This window comes from Drosophila rhopaloa, unplaced genomic scaffold (assembly GCF_018152115.1).
Source record: "Drosophila rhopaloa isolate 14029-0021.01 unplaced genomic scaffold, ASM1815211v1 contig_163, whole genome shotgun sequence".
NCBI classification, from domain to species: domain Eukaryota; kingdom Metazoa; phylum Arthropoda; class Insecta; order Diptera; family Drosophilidae; genus Drosophila; species Drosophila rhopaloa.
Genome location: NW_025335043.1, coordinates 13,068 through 28,606, shown reverse-complemented (window position 1 = coordinate 28,606; position 15,539 = coordinate 13,068). Strand labels below are relative to the sequence as shown.

The 15,539-nt window shown below is 39.5% G+C and overlaps 1 protein-coding gene across 1 annotated transcript; it reads right to left on the bottom strand.

Moving 5' to 3' along the window:
- Window positions 1-1,080: 1,080 nt before the first annotated feature.
- LOC108052411 (amidophosphoribosyltransferase) lies at window positions 1,081-4,721 on the bottom strand. Its single transcript, XM_017134807.2, has 3 exons — window positions 4,424-4,721; window positions 4,192-4,361; window positions 1,081-2,609 (listed from the first exon to the last, which is right to left on the bottom strand). The coding sequence occupies exons 1-3, from the start codon at window positions 4,467-4,469 to the stop codon at window positions 1,182-1,184; spliced, it is 1,644 nt and encodes a 547-aa protein (XP_016990296.1). The 5' UTR covers window positions 4,470-4,721; the 3' UTR covers window positions 1,081-1,181.
- Between the last annotated feature and the right edge of the window lie 10,818 nt (window positions 4,722-15,539).

Genomic DNA, 15,539 nt, shown 5'->3' with positions numbered 1-15,539 from the left:
TATTTAATATCTGTAAGATTAATTTAAAAACTAGTAATATAAATTTATATATTTATTCTGCTTTCTCCAGGACCCACCGAACTAAACTCCAAGCAATGAATACCCTGCACAAGAATTAATCAAGCGAGTTACAATGACAGTGCATATTATTTTCTTCTCTTATGTCCTCGCCACACTTCAGCCCAGGACACCCACTCCCACCCCCAAATCCGCCACCCCCTTTTCCGGCTTTGCCAATGCCGCGCAGCTTAGCGAAATTGTTTGCGAAAATACAACACAATATTCAAGAATAATGATGACATTGTTGACTCCAGTACCCGGCGCGAGTCATAAAAAAAGAAAAAAAGTTATATACGATGAGAGAAGCAAGAACAGAGGGTACGGAACACGGATACCCCTCTGCATAACCGCAAGGACATCTTCCGCAGGATTAAACGCCCTAAACGCCCCGCTTTAGACATTGCAACGCCCCAATGGGAGACTCCGAGAGAGAGAGGAATACAAGGACATGGGGGCAGGACACAGCCGGAAAGAGACAGGGCGAAAAAAGCAAACACGATTACCATATTGTATGATATGAGGCTATATCTGAGCTTGGCTATAACCGGAAGCGGGCGACTCTACTTCCTCTTTTCTCTCCCCTTCCTCCCTCCATTTCCCTGCCCCTCGGCAAACAAAGCTTGGAAATATAAATTGAAATGAATTGAAGTTATGGTATTCGACAGTCTTGGAAATAATCAGACGTTGATGTGGCCCATTAGCATTTAGAGTATGTGTTCGTCCCCTGTGGGAAAGCCATTGAAAGTCAAGAATTACTTAGTTTTCAGTAAGGAAATTAAAAAAATATCAACAGTCTCTTAGCTGAATATTCAAGCTAAGAATTGAATAGATAATCATTGAAGATTTTTAAATTTAAATGAAATTTTTGATGAATAAGGTTTTAAATATCTATGCATAATTTTTAGATTTTAAATATGCTTGTTCTTGAGCTTGCTGGAGCTTCCAAATACGATTTGTCTGGCGTACTTTTTGTTATCTCCACAAACATAACCTACTGACACTTGAATTGAAAACAACGGATTTTTGTGTTAGGTCAAAGACCCCAAATTAAAATTTATATTTATATATACACTGAATCTAAGAGCTACATTAATTCTAACAGAGTATTAAATGCTGAGATCCTACCAGCTGAGCTCCTCGGGCAATCCGCCAGGATACTCGCCTGTTAGACAGGCGGTGCAGTAGCCGGCCTTCAGCGGATTCACATGGGCCTTGTTCATCTGGACGGCCTTCACCAGTCCCTCCACACTCAAGTAGGCCAGACTGTCCGCTCCCACATGATCGGCCAACTGATCCGCGTTCAACTTGTTGGCTATGAGCTCCTCTCGAGTGGGAATATTGATGCCCATGTAGCAGGGATATTGCAGCGGAGGACTGGCAATCCGGATGTGCACTTCGGTGGCTCCGGCATCTCGCAGGAGCTTGATGATCGGTCCAATGGTGTTTCCTCTTACTATGGAATCATCAACCAGTACGATCCTCTTGCCCTCAACATTTTGAGCCAGGGCACCAAACTTCTTCGCCACTCCCAACTGGCGCAATCTTGTGGAGGGTTGGATGAAAGTGCGGCCCACGTAGCGATTCTTGCAGAGAACCTCTCCAAATGGCAATCCGGATTCCCTGGCATAGCCATGAGCCGCAGCGGTGCCAGATTCCGGAACCGAACTGACCAAATCCGCATCTAGTGGGAACTCCCTGGCCAACTGACGACCACATTGCAGGCGGGCGGAGTAAACCATCTGACCCTCGAACATGGAATCGCTGCGGGCGAAGTACACGTACTCGAAGATGCAGAATGCCATGCGTTTGTAGTCCGGTCGCTCGACGATATCTACGGTTCTATAGCCATTCCTCGACAGCTCGATGATCTCGCCCGGCTCCACTTCACGTACATATCTGGCTCCGATGGAGAGGAATCCGCAACTCTCGCTACTGACCACCCAACCTTCGGCCAGTTGGTCATTGATATTCGCATGTCCCGCATCCACCGGTACGATCTTTCCCAAACACAATGGTCTGTTTCCATAGGAATCTCGGACGGCATAGATCTTGTCCTTGTGCATAACGACCAGGGAATAGGAAAGTGGAGCAAGGGTCATAAAGTGACGAATCCTGGCCGGCCAATTGGGTCCATCGTGCTCGGAAACATCCTCGGGAGCACAGCACAGGGATTGGGCAATCAGCTCACTGTCACTGTGCGTGGACAGACCCACTCCCCGCTCCAGGACCTCCCTCCTCAAGGACTCGCAGTTCACCAGCTCTCCATTGTGAGCAATGGCCAGAGCTCCATGGGCAGTGTGCACCACAAATGGCTGACAATTCACGACCTCCGAGGCTGCTGCGGTGGAATAGCGGGTGTGGCCTATTCCCAGGTTGCCCTTTAACTTCCTGATGGCCTCGTCATTGAACAGATTGTTGATCATCCCCATGCCCTTGTGCACGCTGAAGTTCTTGGAGCACTTGCCCAGGCTGGTCACTATACCCGCCGACTCCTGTCCTCGATGCTGCAGTGCAACCAGACCCAGGCAGATCATCTGGGCTATGTCCAGCTGTAAGCAGTAAAATCAGATTAAATTATTTGCTTTTTATTTCATACCGCTATGCGAACTGTAGAACTAAATGTGTTAATATAAACAAAAAGAGAATATCAACCAAGGGGGCTTACTTAGCAGATTAAATTCAGCGTAACATACTTTTGACAAGACAAAGAATTTTATTTGCCTCAATTTCCGTCCACAAATTTTATTATCAATGATTTCAAATTTAAAATTAAATTAGTATGTAAACGTTTAAACACAATGAGTTCAAATTTAAAATGTAATTAGTATGTAAACGTTTAAACACAAATTATTTAAGATAACCAAAATTCAAAGCAAATTAAGTAATCCCTAGATCAGCATTACATTCTTATTTACAAAAGTACCTTTTCCAATCTTAGCTTTTATATAGATTATTATGATTATGCATTTTTAAGAATTTCTTTAAAAAAAATAAAACTTTCCACTTTTTTGCATTATCTAAATAATTTTAATAATTTTTTTTAAAAACACCATATCTTAATATTTGTTTTTTAAAAGCAAAATATTCTAAAATAAGAATTATATTTTTGACACATTATAAGAACCAGCGATAACGGTATGTCGGTTTCAACTGAGAATGCGCTAGCACTTTCTGTTATTTTCCATTTCATTACAGTCGGCAATAAGAACATCAACAACAGAGATTACAACCGCAAAACGACCGTATGGATTCAGTTTCATCTCATTGACGTCACCACAGCTTCTGGGCATTGGCCACAGACCCAGAACCATTCAAAAATCAGCAGGGGGTGGATCTGGTGGATCTGTGGGACGAGGTTTACCATTGACCCACTTGCCAGTGATTTGCATCTGACGTACGACCATGCAGCATAGAATTTTGCTGGCCGAGTGATCCGCTTGTTTGACAGGCTCAATGATCTTTTTCTGATCTCGCGTGATCGACATTTCTCGGGGTTTTAAACAAAGACGGGGATCGTAGACTATAGACTCGGTTATCTAAGGTTTTGCTAGTATTATTTATTATTTGTTATTTGTTTGCTGGTCACAATCAGTTGTGATCTTCTCCAGGTAATCTTTCTTAAATAGATCGGAATTACTTTAAAAGATTATGAACTAAGGCGTAATGCCAAATATATTATTATTTCAAATATTTGTTGCTATACACAAGTTTTGAGATTTTATATTATTTTTTTGAAAAATAAATACGAAAGTACAAAAAAATCCCCATACTTGGTAAAACATTAAAATCTTGCACAATCGTTGTTTAAAATTTAAATGAATCTTCGCTAAGTCGAGCAAATTTTCTCCTTATAGTTAAAAGAAAAATAATAATAAATATTTCAAATATATGTAAAATTATAAGAACGTTTAATACAACATTTTCTATCACAAATTTCATTTTCAATCAACGTTTTTCCAATTAGATATTTGTATGACTTTACTTTTAGTCGAAATATTAAATTAAGTTGATCTATTATACAATTTTTCTTCTCTATTTTTTGGCTCTCTTGGATATCAGTAAATCAGAACTTTAAAGCCCTTTTTCTAGTAATTTTCTGGATTAAATTTCAAAAATATATTTTATGCCCACCTGAGTTGGATAATCTCCGCATGCGATGGCTCCAAAAACTCCACATTCGCAGGTCATTCCCGTAGCATCTTCTCCTTTTGGCTGAACTGACTTGTAGATTTTGTCGGGAAACATTTTTGGGGATATAGCCTTTAAGACTCCGTTTTTTGACTTTTGGCAGCACAACTCATCTATGGCAGGGAATCCGTATTTTATAAATTTAATCACTAAATAAATAACATTTTTTTCTTACCATTAGCGAGCTTGGCACAGCAATTTTCCGAATCGCTTTGCGCCATGGTTTCCTTGAATTTCTATTACGTTTATGTTTTGAGTATCGATTTTCTTGTTTCGCACCTTTTGTGGGAACTGTATTGAGTGGGATTGAGACACTGTACACTTTGCACGAGATCGATGGTTAAGTCGATCACTTGATCACTGGAATTGTTCACGTCTGCATTGATTGAATGCCAGCGGAATTATGAATGTTCATGTTACAGCCGCGCCTAATTAAACCTCCGATCATCATCATCATCGGCGATACATATATGGCAGGCAGCTGATATACTCGTACTTATCAGTTGAGCTGGGAATGCAATCTCGGCGACGTAGCGGATTGGAGCGGAAGGTTCCACAACCGCATGCCGGGCAGAATTTGATACCCCCTCGATTTATGCCAAATATGCCGAATAAACGATAAATTTCGTTCTCACGTTTGGCTTTGATCATTGCGAAGATTCAATGACCGCATTAGATCCGTCTAGTCTTCAAATCACGCATCCCCCTTCGACATTGATCTCAAATCATGTGCGCCTTTAATCGGACCCGACATTTGCTATCAGTTGATGTGCTTGCACATGCATTTCAAGATCAAAGTTTAATTATTTTTTAAGGCCCCCCCTTGGAGACAGTGTCAGCAAAAAATGCATAATGTAGGGTTTTTTTAAAATAGCCCCGTCTTCTCCTATGTTGACACTGTTTTGCTTATCTGAGTCGACTTGAAGGAAAATGCGTCCATTGACGTATTTTAGAAGTGTTTTCCTTACACATTCGGCGTAAACAATAACAGATTAAATTATGTTTTTCTTTTGCAAGTTAAATGGGCTGTGCTATCGCGAAAATACGGCAATTTGCAGGCCCCCAGTGGAGCACAATCGCCGAGGGTTGATCGATCCGTTCGCGATCACACGATTGCCGATCGTAAACAATAAACAAATTCCGCTCCAGTCGCCAACTAATCACTTGTTCTAATTATAGCCGGCCTGTCCATCTATTATTTAGAAAACACTTGTTTATAGGGTTCGGAAAAGCTGAGCCATGTGATCAACTGCAATACGATTTTACACTGATCTAACTTCCGATTGGCACTTCGATTGCCATTTCGCACCTCATCTGATGCAATAGAAGCGACCGCAGGCATAATCGTCTAATGCGGTTGTCTACCTGATAACTGGGGTCTACAAAACCGATTCGAATAAGTGCTGAGCCGAACTGAGGGGTTCAGACAAAACACCGCCGTATTTATGAATGTGTTGTATAAGGTCGACGCGACCTAAAATGTTTTTATTACCACTCGTCTGGCAGTTGGAATAAATATTTTAAATAATTAATTACAGAGTTTCTTAGTGCAAAATAGAAAATATAGTTTATTATTAAAAAGGGGTTGAAGTGAGTAAGTTATTTTTAATTTTTTTGGCACTTCAATTATTTAAAGTTAAGATACCTCAAGTTCTAATAAACATTTAATAATGATTAAGCTATATATTATTTTTTAATGATAGCAATATCCAAATTTTGTAGGTTTAGGTTTAATAACGTAATAATATAATAATATTAATATAATAATGCCTAATTTGTTAATTCATTTAGAGTAATCTTGAAATAATCACAGTCAGCATCCCCATGACTATTGCTTTATCAAAATTTAAAGTTTCCATTTCCAATTCGGACGAGTCATAGCTGCCCTTTAACAAAGAGATAACGCATATAGGTGGTAGCCCCCCATCATTACCTTTTATTATCAGCATTTTCGGCAAAAACAACAAACAAACAAACGAAATATACAAAAGCAACTAAGCAAACAAACAACAGAACGGAGATAATCAGATGCGGCATATAATGTGGAAATGAGCATGACTTGGAAAGAAGTGGGGCTTATGGAATAAAATGGGGTGAGATTGCTGGGGATGGTGTCCAAGAAAAATGACCAAACCGAAAATCGCTGGATTGGGTGGCTGTGAGACATGTGTAACCACTTGAATTTCATTTGGCGAAAAGCTTTATCGAAAATTATGCGAATGTTGGTTGACTTTTGGCCAAGCGCCACCGAGCAGGCCGAAGAGCTCCGCGGGACACTCCTAGCGCCATCTCCGCTCACTCTGCACCTCCTCCGAAAAAATAGAAGTGGAACTCGGCATATACACTGAAAAAAATTAAGAAATTAAATTAAGTTGCCTGCAAGAATATTATCTATAAATAAAAAAATAATAATTCCTTTCAAAACTATGAAAAGTTTTATTAAATGTTATTTTGTGCATTTAAAGAGAATTACATACGAGGCTTAGGCAAACATATCTTGTTAATAATTATGTTATGTTAATATAATTTAAGAATTTAATTTGTGTTAAATATAAATTATATCGAAAATTATTGTTTTCAAAATATCGTGAAATATGCGTGTTATATTTAAGTGCCAAAATGCGTTTACAAATGAAATAAATTAATACCTTTTCAACCCCGTAAAAATAGTTTTAATTTTCTGGAGATTGTTTTTACAATTCAGAGTTTTAAAATTGCAGTATGAGCCAATATAGTATGGGTAAACAGAAATATAAAATATATAGTTGCCTATTTTTGTTTCGTATAACTTTTATCATAAACTTTTCTCTGTGCAACTAGCTAACTGCTTAGAAGGCTGATAAAAATCCAGCACACACTCACAGCTAAGCAAACAGATAATAAAGAGGAAAATGATGCTTCGGCGAGTGGGTTGGGGTGTGGTTTGGGTTGGGGTTTTCAGGAGGGGCTTTTCGCATATGCGAGTGCCACACCCCCTGCTGCTCCTTGGACTGCCTTTCGCCTCTGGAGTGGCGTCCAGTTTTCTGCTCCTGGACGACGGACTATGGACCAAGGAGAGCATGGTCCATGGACCATGGACCACGGACCGTCTGCCTCATGCATAATTCAGCAGAATTCTGAATGATTATTCTTTATGGGATTGTTTATTTCTTTTGACCATTTATTTCAAGTTGCCTTCGTTGCCACGCTGCGTTCTTCTCGCTCCCTTTTTCATTATTTTTATACAGTTTCCAGTTGCTTGCGCTCGAAATGATTTTGACCAACGGTGACGCAAAAATCATCAAATGGCCCCGAACCCCATGACCATGTATCTATTGAGCCAAAAACGTTATACCATCCCACTCCGCTTCCCCGGAATACGTATCCTTTGGCAACCACACATGGATTGGCGCCGCCCACTTTTTTTTTTAGAGGAAAGTAGCCAAGGGCTCTCCGTTTGCTTTCATTTCATTTTATTTTATGCTCTCTCCCAAATGTGACCAGCAAAAGGGGGAAAATAAATTTTATTTGTTTTTCTCCGCTGGCCGCAATTGAATAAAATGTTCTCTTAATGCCAACTGGAGGGGGACAATTACTCTAGCCAGCTATTGCCCAAAATTGCAACCAGTTTTATTGATAAGCTGGAATAACTTAATATAAATTTTAAAAAAATCGACAGACAACTTTTTTTGAATAAGATAAGATAATATAATGAAAATTTATGGATAATTATTATTAACTAATAATTTTGATAATAGAAATTAATCGAAATAAAGACATATGATACATATGTTCTTATGTAGATAGTAAGTATGATATCTTGTCCTATAAGTTTCAATCCAAACGAAATCGATTCCTTGATTTAAAAAGATTTATTAAATTAAGTTGCAAAAAATCATGATTTTACAACTTATTAAACAATAAATAAAGAAATATAAATATAATTTCTCCAAAATTCAAAAATTATATTTTAACAAGAAAGGAAAGCTAACTTCGGGCGGAGCCGAAGTTGATATACCCTTGCAGAATACTCTGTAAATTATATTCTCCAAAATTATTCATATGATGCATTCTTAATACTCATCAAAAATCCCAACTTCCTAGCTTTAAAAACACCAAAGTTATGGCATTTCCAATCGTTCAGTTATATGGCAGCTAAGGATAAGTCGGCCGATCCTAGAAATGATAGGTCGGATTGATTGAAAAAATAAAACCCATAGAAAATCCCAACTTCCAACTTAACAAACACCAAAGTTATGGCATTTCCGATCGTTCAGTTATATGGCAGCTAAAGATATAGTCGGCCGATTCTTAGAAATTCGGTAGGTCAGATTGATTGGCCAAAAATAAAACCTATAGAAAATCTCAACTTCCTAACTTTACAAACACCAAAGTTATGGCAATTCCGATCGTTCAGTTATATGACAGCTATAGGATATAGTCGTCCAATCCCGGCCGTTCCGACTTATATACTGCGTGCAAAGGAAAGAAGGGTGTGTGCAAAGTTTCAATTTGATATCTTTAAAACTGAGAGACTAGTTCGCGTAGAAACAGACAGACGGACAGACAGACGGACAGACGGACAGACGGACAGACGGACAGACGGACAGACGGACAGACGGACATGGCTATATCAACTCAGGAGGTGATCCTGATCAAGAATATATATACTTTATAGGGTCGGAGATGTCTCCTTCACTGCGTTGCACACTTTTGACCAAAATTATAATACCCTCTGCAAGGGTATAAAAATAAAGTGCTTAATCACTCCATCTTAACTCTTGCCAACTCAATCGCAATCAACGTTGCTTGGAAAAACTTTGATTAAACGCAAAAGTCCAATTGCTTTTTCTTGGCCAATGGGAATTTCAATTAAAACTAATTGAAAGCCGCATAAACTTGGTTTAAGTAAACAAAAACCAAAGCCAAATCAGAGGAGAACTTTGATGCTTTCACCCTGCCCACCAGCAACCACGAAAATATCGAAGGGACAGCTTCAGTTCGAGGTCCTTCCTCTCGTTTTTCGGCCAGCATTTTTAATTCGTTTACGTTTATTATTTATTCCACAGAAGGGGGAAAAAACAAAGATGGAAGCTGAAGAAATCCGTCGTTTAAATTTGTTGTCGTTCCACCATGTTATTTGTCTTTTCTGGCATTTCTTTATATACAATTTGCATTTGCTTTATATATTTACTATATAACTCACAATTTTCATTTCTGTCTTTTGTTTTCACGATGGTTTTGTTTTTTTTTTTTTGCTCTGTGAGAAATTTGCATAACGAAGCAGTCACAACAACAAATAGTCCCCCTGAAAAGTGGGCGTGTAGACCTGACTGGATGGACCAGCTCCGTCAGCTTTCAAGTTTACTTAGTTGCCAATTTGAGGAGCGTTGAAATTGTCCAGCGAAGTGTACCACCTCCACGCCCACCGCCAACCGTCCACCATCCACCGCCTTCCCAATATTTCTCTAATTAGTTTTCCCATTTCAAATACCTCATCTTTAAGAACTAGACCAAAATCCGTTTGGACTTGTTGGCGCTTTCTTAAAGCCAACTTGTGCATTCGTAATGAACCGCTGATTGATGTCTGTCAAAGGGGGCCAAAACGTGTTTACAGTGGGGCCTCGTTAAATCTTAATGACTTTCAATTTGTGGCACATTAGGCAGATCCCAAAACAACAGCAGAACATGTGTAACACCCAAAAATAAACCTTCTTCTTGGCCGGGTTAATTAGCATTTCGTAAACGTAAATTGAATTACCAACGCAAAGTGTAACCGAGAACCGAGTCAGTCGACAGAGCCACCAAAACTGCTCCAGTTACGCGTGAGAATTTCAGGCCATTTGTCGACTGGTTTTCTAAAGGGACTTGGAATTGTGCGCATAAAATTTCAATTTTCACAATCGAAATGGAGTCGGAATGGGTAAAAGAGGAACGGGTGCCCGACGACACATTCCCAAGGCAAGCTGCTCAATTGCTGGCCAATAATCATAAAATTTAATAAACACATTTTCTAGTCGCCGTTGGTCAACTGCTGACCGTTACCCACTGGAGTCACCCCCTCGGCGCAGTGGGCAACAGTGGGTTAATGTATGCAAAACGCATTCAAATTTTATGTATCGCCCCGCAACGATCTGTGGGATAGTCAGCTCCCCACCCCTCGAAACCCCAGTACAACATAATTCGAATTCGCCCGGGACTGGCTTTTGGTGTAGTGTCTGGTCGGTCCGCTTTTCGACTCTCCAGTTTCAGTTCCAGTTCCGCTGTTATCTTCCACGGTCTATTGGCCCTCGTGGGTTCTATCTCCGAGGGGCTTCTGTGCATGCAAATTGCATAGTTTCGGACACTTTGGGTCACCTAATGAGGCCGACTCGTCGTAGTCGTCGCCGTCGTCTGGGTTTTGTATCTGTATCTGCGCCTGGCATGGGAAATGAGCAGATCTCCGGGGAAGACAATGAACCAAGCTACGTTTTGCACTGACACAGTTTGGAGCTGGAGAAGGGAGATCCGAAAGGTGATCTGATTTAGTTTAGGCTTTGTAAATACCAAAGGTCTCAGTACTGATAGCAAATCATTAAACATCTTAAATTAGCTTCCCATTTTAAAGAATTTCAACCCCTATAAATCTTAAAACGAATAACAATTCCAGATAATGGCAATCGTTTTTATTATATATAATTTAATTATTAACTATTTTGAAATCTCCCAAAGCTTCATTCTATTATCATCATTAGTTCCAAGCTAATTATGAATCGTCCTCTAGAAGCAGTTTCAGAATCGTTCTGAAGGTTCCATGTCGGGGGCTGGGCGCGGCACTATTTTTCTTTAGTTTCTTGACACAAATGTAGCACTGATCTTATTAAAAGATTTTTCCCGCATAGATTGATGAAGCGGCTCCAGAAGTGATCAGAAGATGGAGCTCCCATCTTCCAAACGCTTCTCGAGCCCCTGTTTCAATCGATCCTTATTTGCTGTTCAAAAATAGAGTATCCTTATATCCTCGATACTCATCCTGGGGCGGAAAATATCTCATTTTAAAGCGGTTGCTTTCTAAGTGTAACTCCAATAATATTTGCGCCTCTGAAATTAGTCCCAAATTTTAATTTTATTTTAATCGAGTGCAGAAAAACTTACGTTGTAACCGATGAATATCGGATAAAATACTGACGGATCTAAAAAACTTTACCCAATGTCATCCAATGAATATTTTTATTATAGCTGCACAACGAATTATTAATGAAATTCCTAAAAAGAGCCTAGAAAAATTGTATTAAATTCTTCTTTGTTGAATATTGCTCACAGGAAAACTTACGTTGTGACCGGTCTGAGGTAAATCAAAAACTGACTTCTATAGAAAAACTTTTCCGCTTACCTATCGAGTACCAATTTTAAGCCTGCTTTGTTAGCATAAACACAAAATATTTCTGACTAAGCTTAACTTTTTCAGTTATTTAAAATATAATACCATTTTACCCACAAACCATTAACAAAAGCAACCAATCTCTTGAAAAATAAAATCGCGAAAAGATAGATTTTCTATTAACTAGGTGAATGCCTTTCTTAAAAGGCCACAAAAATATCCTCCCATATGTGTGAGAGCATTTGTCTTGCCTCGCTTTTGTCACTTTACAGGCAATTGCACTCTATGAACCACAAATCGCATCAATTATATGATGAACTCTCCTCTAAAAACTTTACACAACTTTGCGAGCAACTCAACGCTCAAGTTTTGCCAATAAATCAAATTTGCTGCAAGCCATAAAAACGCCAAACATTAGCACAACAAAAAGGACACCCATGCCAAAGGACGAGACCATCCCCAAAAGTCGTAAATCTCGGAATCACTTGTCGCGATTGGAGTAAAGTGAAGCGCTTGTTTGCCTAGCGAAACCTCAGGATGGTGCATTAAATTTTACGCATTATTAGGAGACCTCCAGTCCGAAGGACAGACAATTCGAGGACAGCGGCAACAAAGGATAACAACGAAAAATTAGGCACATTTGCGGTTAGGAGGTTGGGGGTCAATTCGAGGGAGGGTGGATCGGTGGTCGAAGGGAGGGTGTCGGGGTGGGAGTTTAACGCTCTTCGCATCATTCCACTTCATTGGCGACTTTTGTAACATTTGTTTGTGACGTTAATTTATACAATAATTGTGACAAGGTCCAAGCCGACTCAAAAAAGGGACAACGAGTGCGACTGACAACGGCCAGCGAGGCATGTCCTGTAAAAGAACTAGTTAGTATAGCTCTTTATATCATTTACTATATACAACAGAAAAACAAATGATTCCTTTATAAACTTTAAATAAAATCAATCTAAGACTGTTTATCTAATAGTACTTCAAATTAATATAAAAAATGAATGAATGAAAAATATATCTCTAATTTATGACAGAATGACAAATTATTTTCAAATATTTTTGTTTATATCATATTAATATTTTCCTATACCTTAGTTTTACTTTTTTGATGCACTCTTTTTGTCACATGCTATATGGTATGTGTGCTTATTTTCATATGCTCTCCTTTTTAATGGAATTTTAATGTATTTTTGTTGTCTTTTTCTGGACACAGTGCTGGCAAATATTTTTTTTATTTCTTCTAAATTATATTCATACAAATGTTAAAAGTTTCCCAGCCACATTTACATCCCACACTCACACAGTGGCGCATGAATATTGAAAATGTTTCCCCGACTTTTCCCGTAGCACAACTTTCATTACAGAACGCATCCTCGTGTGGAAAAAGTTTCCCACCCACCGCCTCCTTTTGGAATATGAGTGTTAAAAGCCAGGCCCTGCATATATTAATATCCCAAAAGTGTGCGAATGTGTGCGAGGCCAGGTACGAGAAGTCCTAAGCGAAAAAAAAAGTAAAACACATTAAAATTTTCATGAAAAATGTCATCAACAAAAGTTTGAAATGCAAATAATTTGCAAGTTGCTGCCTGTGCTGTTGCTGAGTGCTCTCAAGGACCAGACAAAGACTTTCGCAGGACATGCAGGACACATGACACATCATTTGATATGCTTAGCAGACCCGGCTCACACACGTTTCCATAGCTCACTTTTTTGGGCCGTCCCGCATTAGAATGCATTTAAAAAGGCATCTTTCTGTGAGGACAACGAAGGATTCAGGACAATCATCATCAGGCAAATCCCGGTTGATCGATTATGATTGATGCGTGTGGGCCTGCATGAGAAAAAAGCGATTTCGTGGGCAATTAAAATTCAAATAGATTTGAAATATCAAAGGCAATATGGGGAATATTTATTCAGGGCGTGGCCGAAATGGAATCTGGACGTGATTTCATTAGCAGGACGAAATCAAAGTCATAGCCTGCGAATGGGAATGGAAATCCTCCAACTTGGCCTGCACTCGAGTGTCGCGCCGTTCGCCATTAAAACATTTGCCACGCTCACTTGGCAACATGGACAGAGCCAGAAAAGCAGCAGATTCCGAATCGGCAGTGGAATAAGAGTCCTTCGAGTGCCAGCAGAAAGCAAAGGACAATTGCGATAAAAATGGCGTCTTAAGTCGAACCCCCAGCAGCGCCTGGAAGTCATTAACTCAACTCGAGGGCTTTTATCTCGCCACTTGAGCGCATCGCAGCCTCTCAGCTTCTCGCATTGCTTTCCTCTTCCATTTTTCCTTTTCCCATTGGCAGAGCCATTTTCCTCCGGCCCCTGTTAATTTCTATACGACAATTACACACGCAACTGATAAGCAGCGAAATCCACTCACTCGCAGCTGGAGAAGATTAAAAAGCCAAGCGGAAAAGTTTTATGGCTCCGCCTGAACGGAGCCGACATTAAACTGAAGCTCTTAGCTAGCCACCAAAAATTATCTGAGATTTTCCCAACCAGAAATGGCGAAACCGACTATCGCGAAAATGTATTTCAATTTGACTTTTACTTAAAATCAAAAAATTAGAATCACAACTTTGCAACTAAAAACATTTTTTTTGAAAGTTTATTTAGAGAACATTTTTTTTATATTTCTTGAATGTACAAATCGGAATATAAAATGGTTTTAGAAACAATTACAGAAAATTATATTCTGAATATCCGATGGCCAGCAAATTTTAAATAAGCAAAAGAAATATTTGTAATTAACAATTCAAATCAAATTTTATATAATTATAATTCGAGTTCAATCAACGATCGCTTTGAATCAAATATGTTGGTGTGTTGGTTTTACAAACAAATTTAGTTCGACGATCAGAAATTTTCCGAAAGCATTCACATAGATAGATATAAGATACTCTTCGCTTTCAAGTGCATCCATAATTCGTCACTTGTTCACCCATTTCATCCATTCGCACGAGTTTCTTTCCTTCAATTCCTCCAACTCATCGCTTCTTTCTGTCATTAATCTTGAAATTAATTGCTGACTTGTCAACAAATTTGGCAAGCATTTTACGAGCGCCCATAAACTACAATAACCAACCCTGTATAAATTTTAGAGAAGGCCCCCGCTCGAAAATAAAGAAAATCGAATCTATTAACTAATTAAGAGGGACAAGCGGGGGAGCAATAAAATTAAATCACGCGCACACGCTCGTCGAAGGGACAGCTATCAATTAAATTGGTGTAGAGGCGTTGTTCGAACAAGCGTATCAATTATTTTAATGACACGCATTTTCGGGGGGGCGGGGGTGGTGGTGATGAGATGGTCACTGGCCAGTGGTCACATTAGAATGCACCCTCGGCACAGGGGTCACTTTTCGATCGGGGTGTGCGATGAGGCGTGGAGGTGGCGATGCAATTTTAAACAATTTGTACCATTTGTTCGGCAATTTGCGGTTCATTTTCGGACACACGACAAATGAAAACAATAAATTTAGCTAACCGAGGCAATTAAATGGTGTTGGCCCTAATGACAGCCACATATGTGGGCGATTTAAAGAGGGCATAAAACGGGGGGCTACACTCCATCAGCGATCAAGTTTTAATTGCTTATTAAAAGTGCATAGCGAGCAGGGAACATTCTGCATTTTGCTTAGCATATAAATTGAAAATTTTAGCAACAATGCAAATTTGTAGTTTTCGGCCAAAGAATAACTTTAAGTTAGAAGCGGCGCAGAGTGAGAGAGAGCTGGCGAAAGGCAGCTTAAGACCTGGACAAAGCCTTTCAGAAATTAATGCAGTTTTATCTCTTCAGCTCAGCCGATTTGCATAATCGCTGTCAGCTCGACAACAAGACCAAAAACACCCGACGCCCGAGTGAGTTGTAGTTGGAAGGATGGAAAAAGGATGTGGGAAATGCGGTGGCATTCATGCAATTGACACACATCATTTCACGCACTGACGC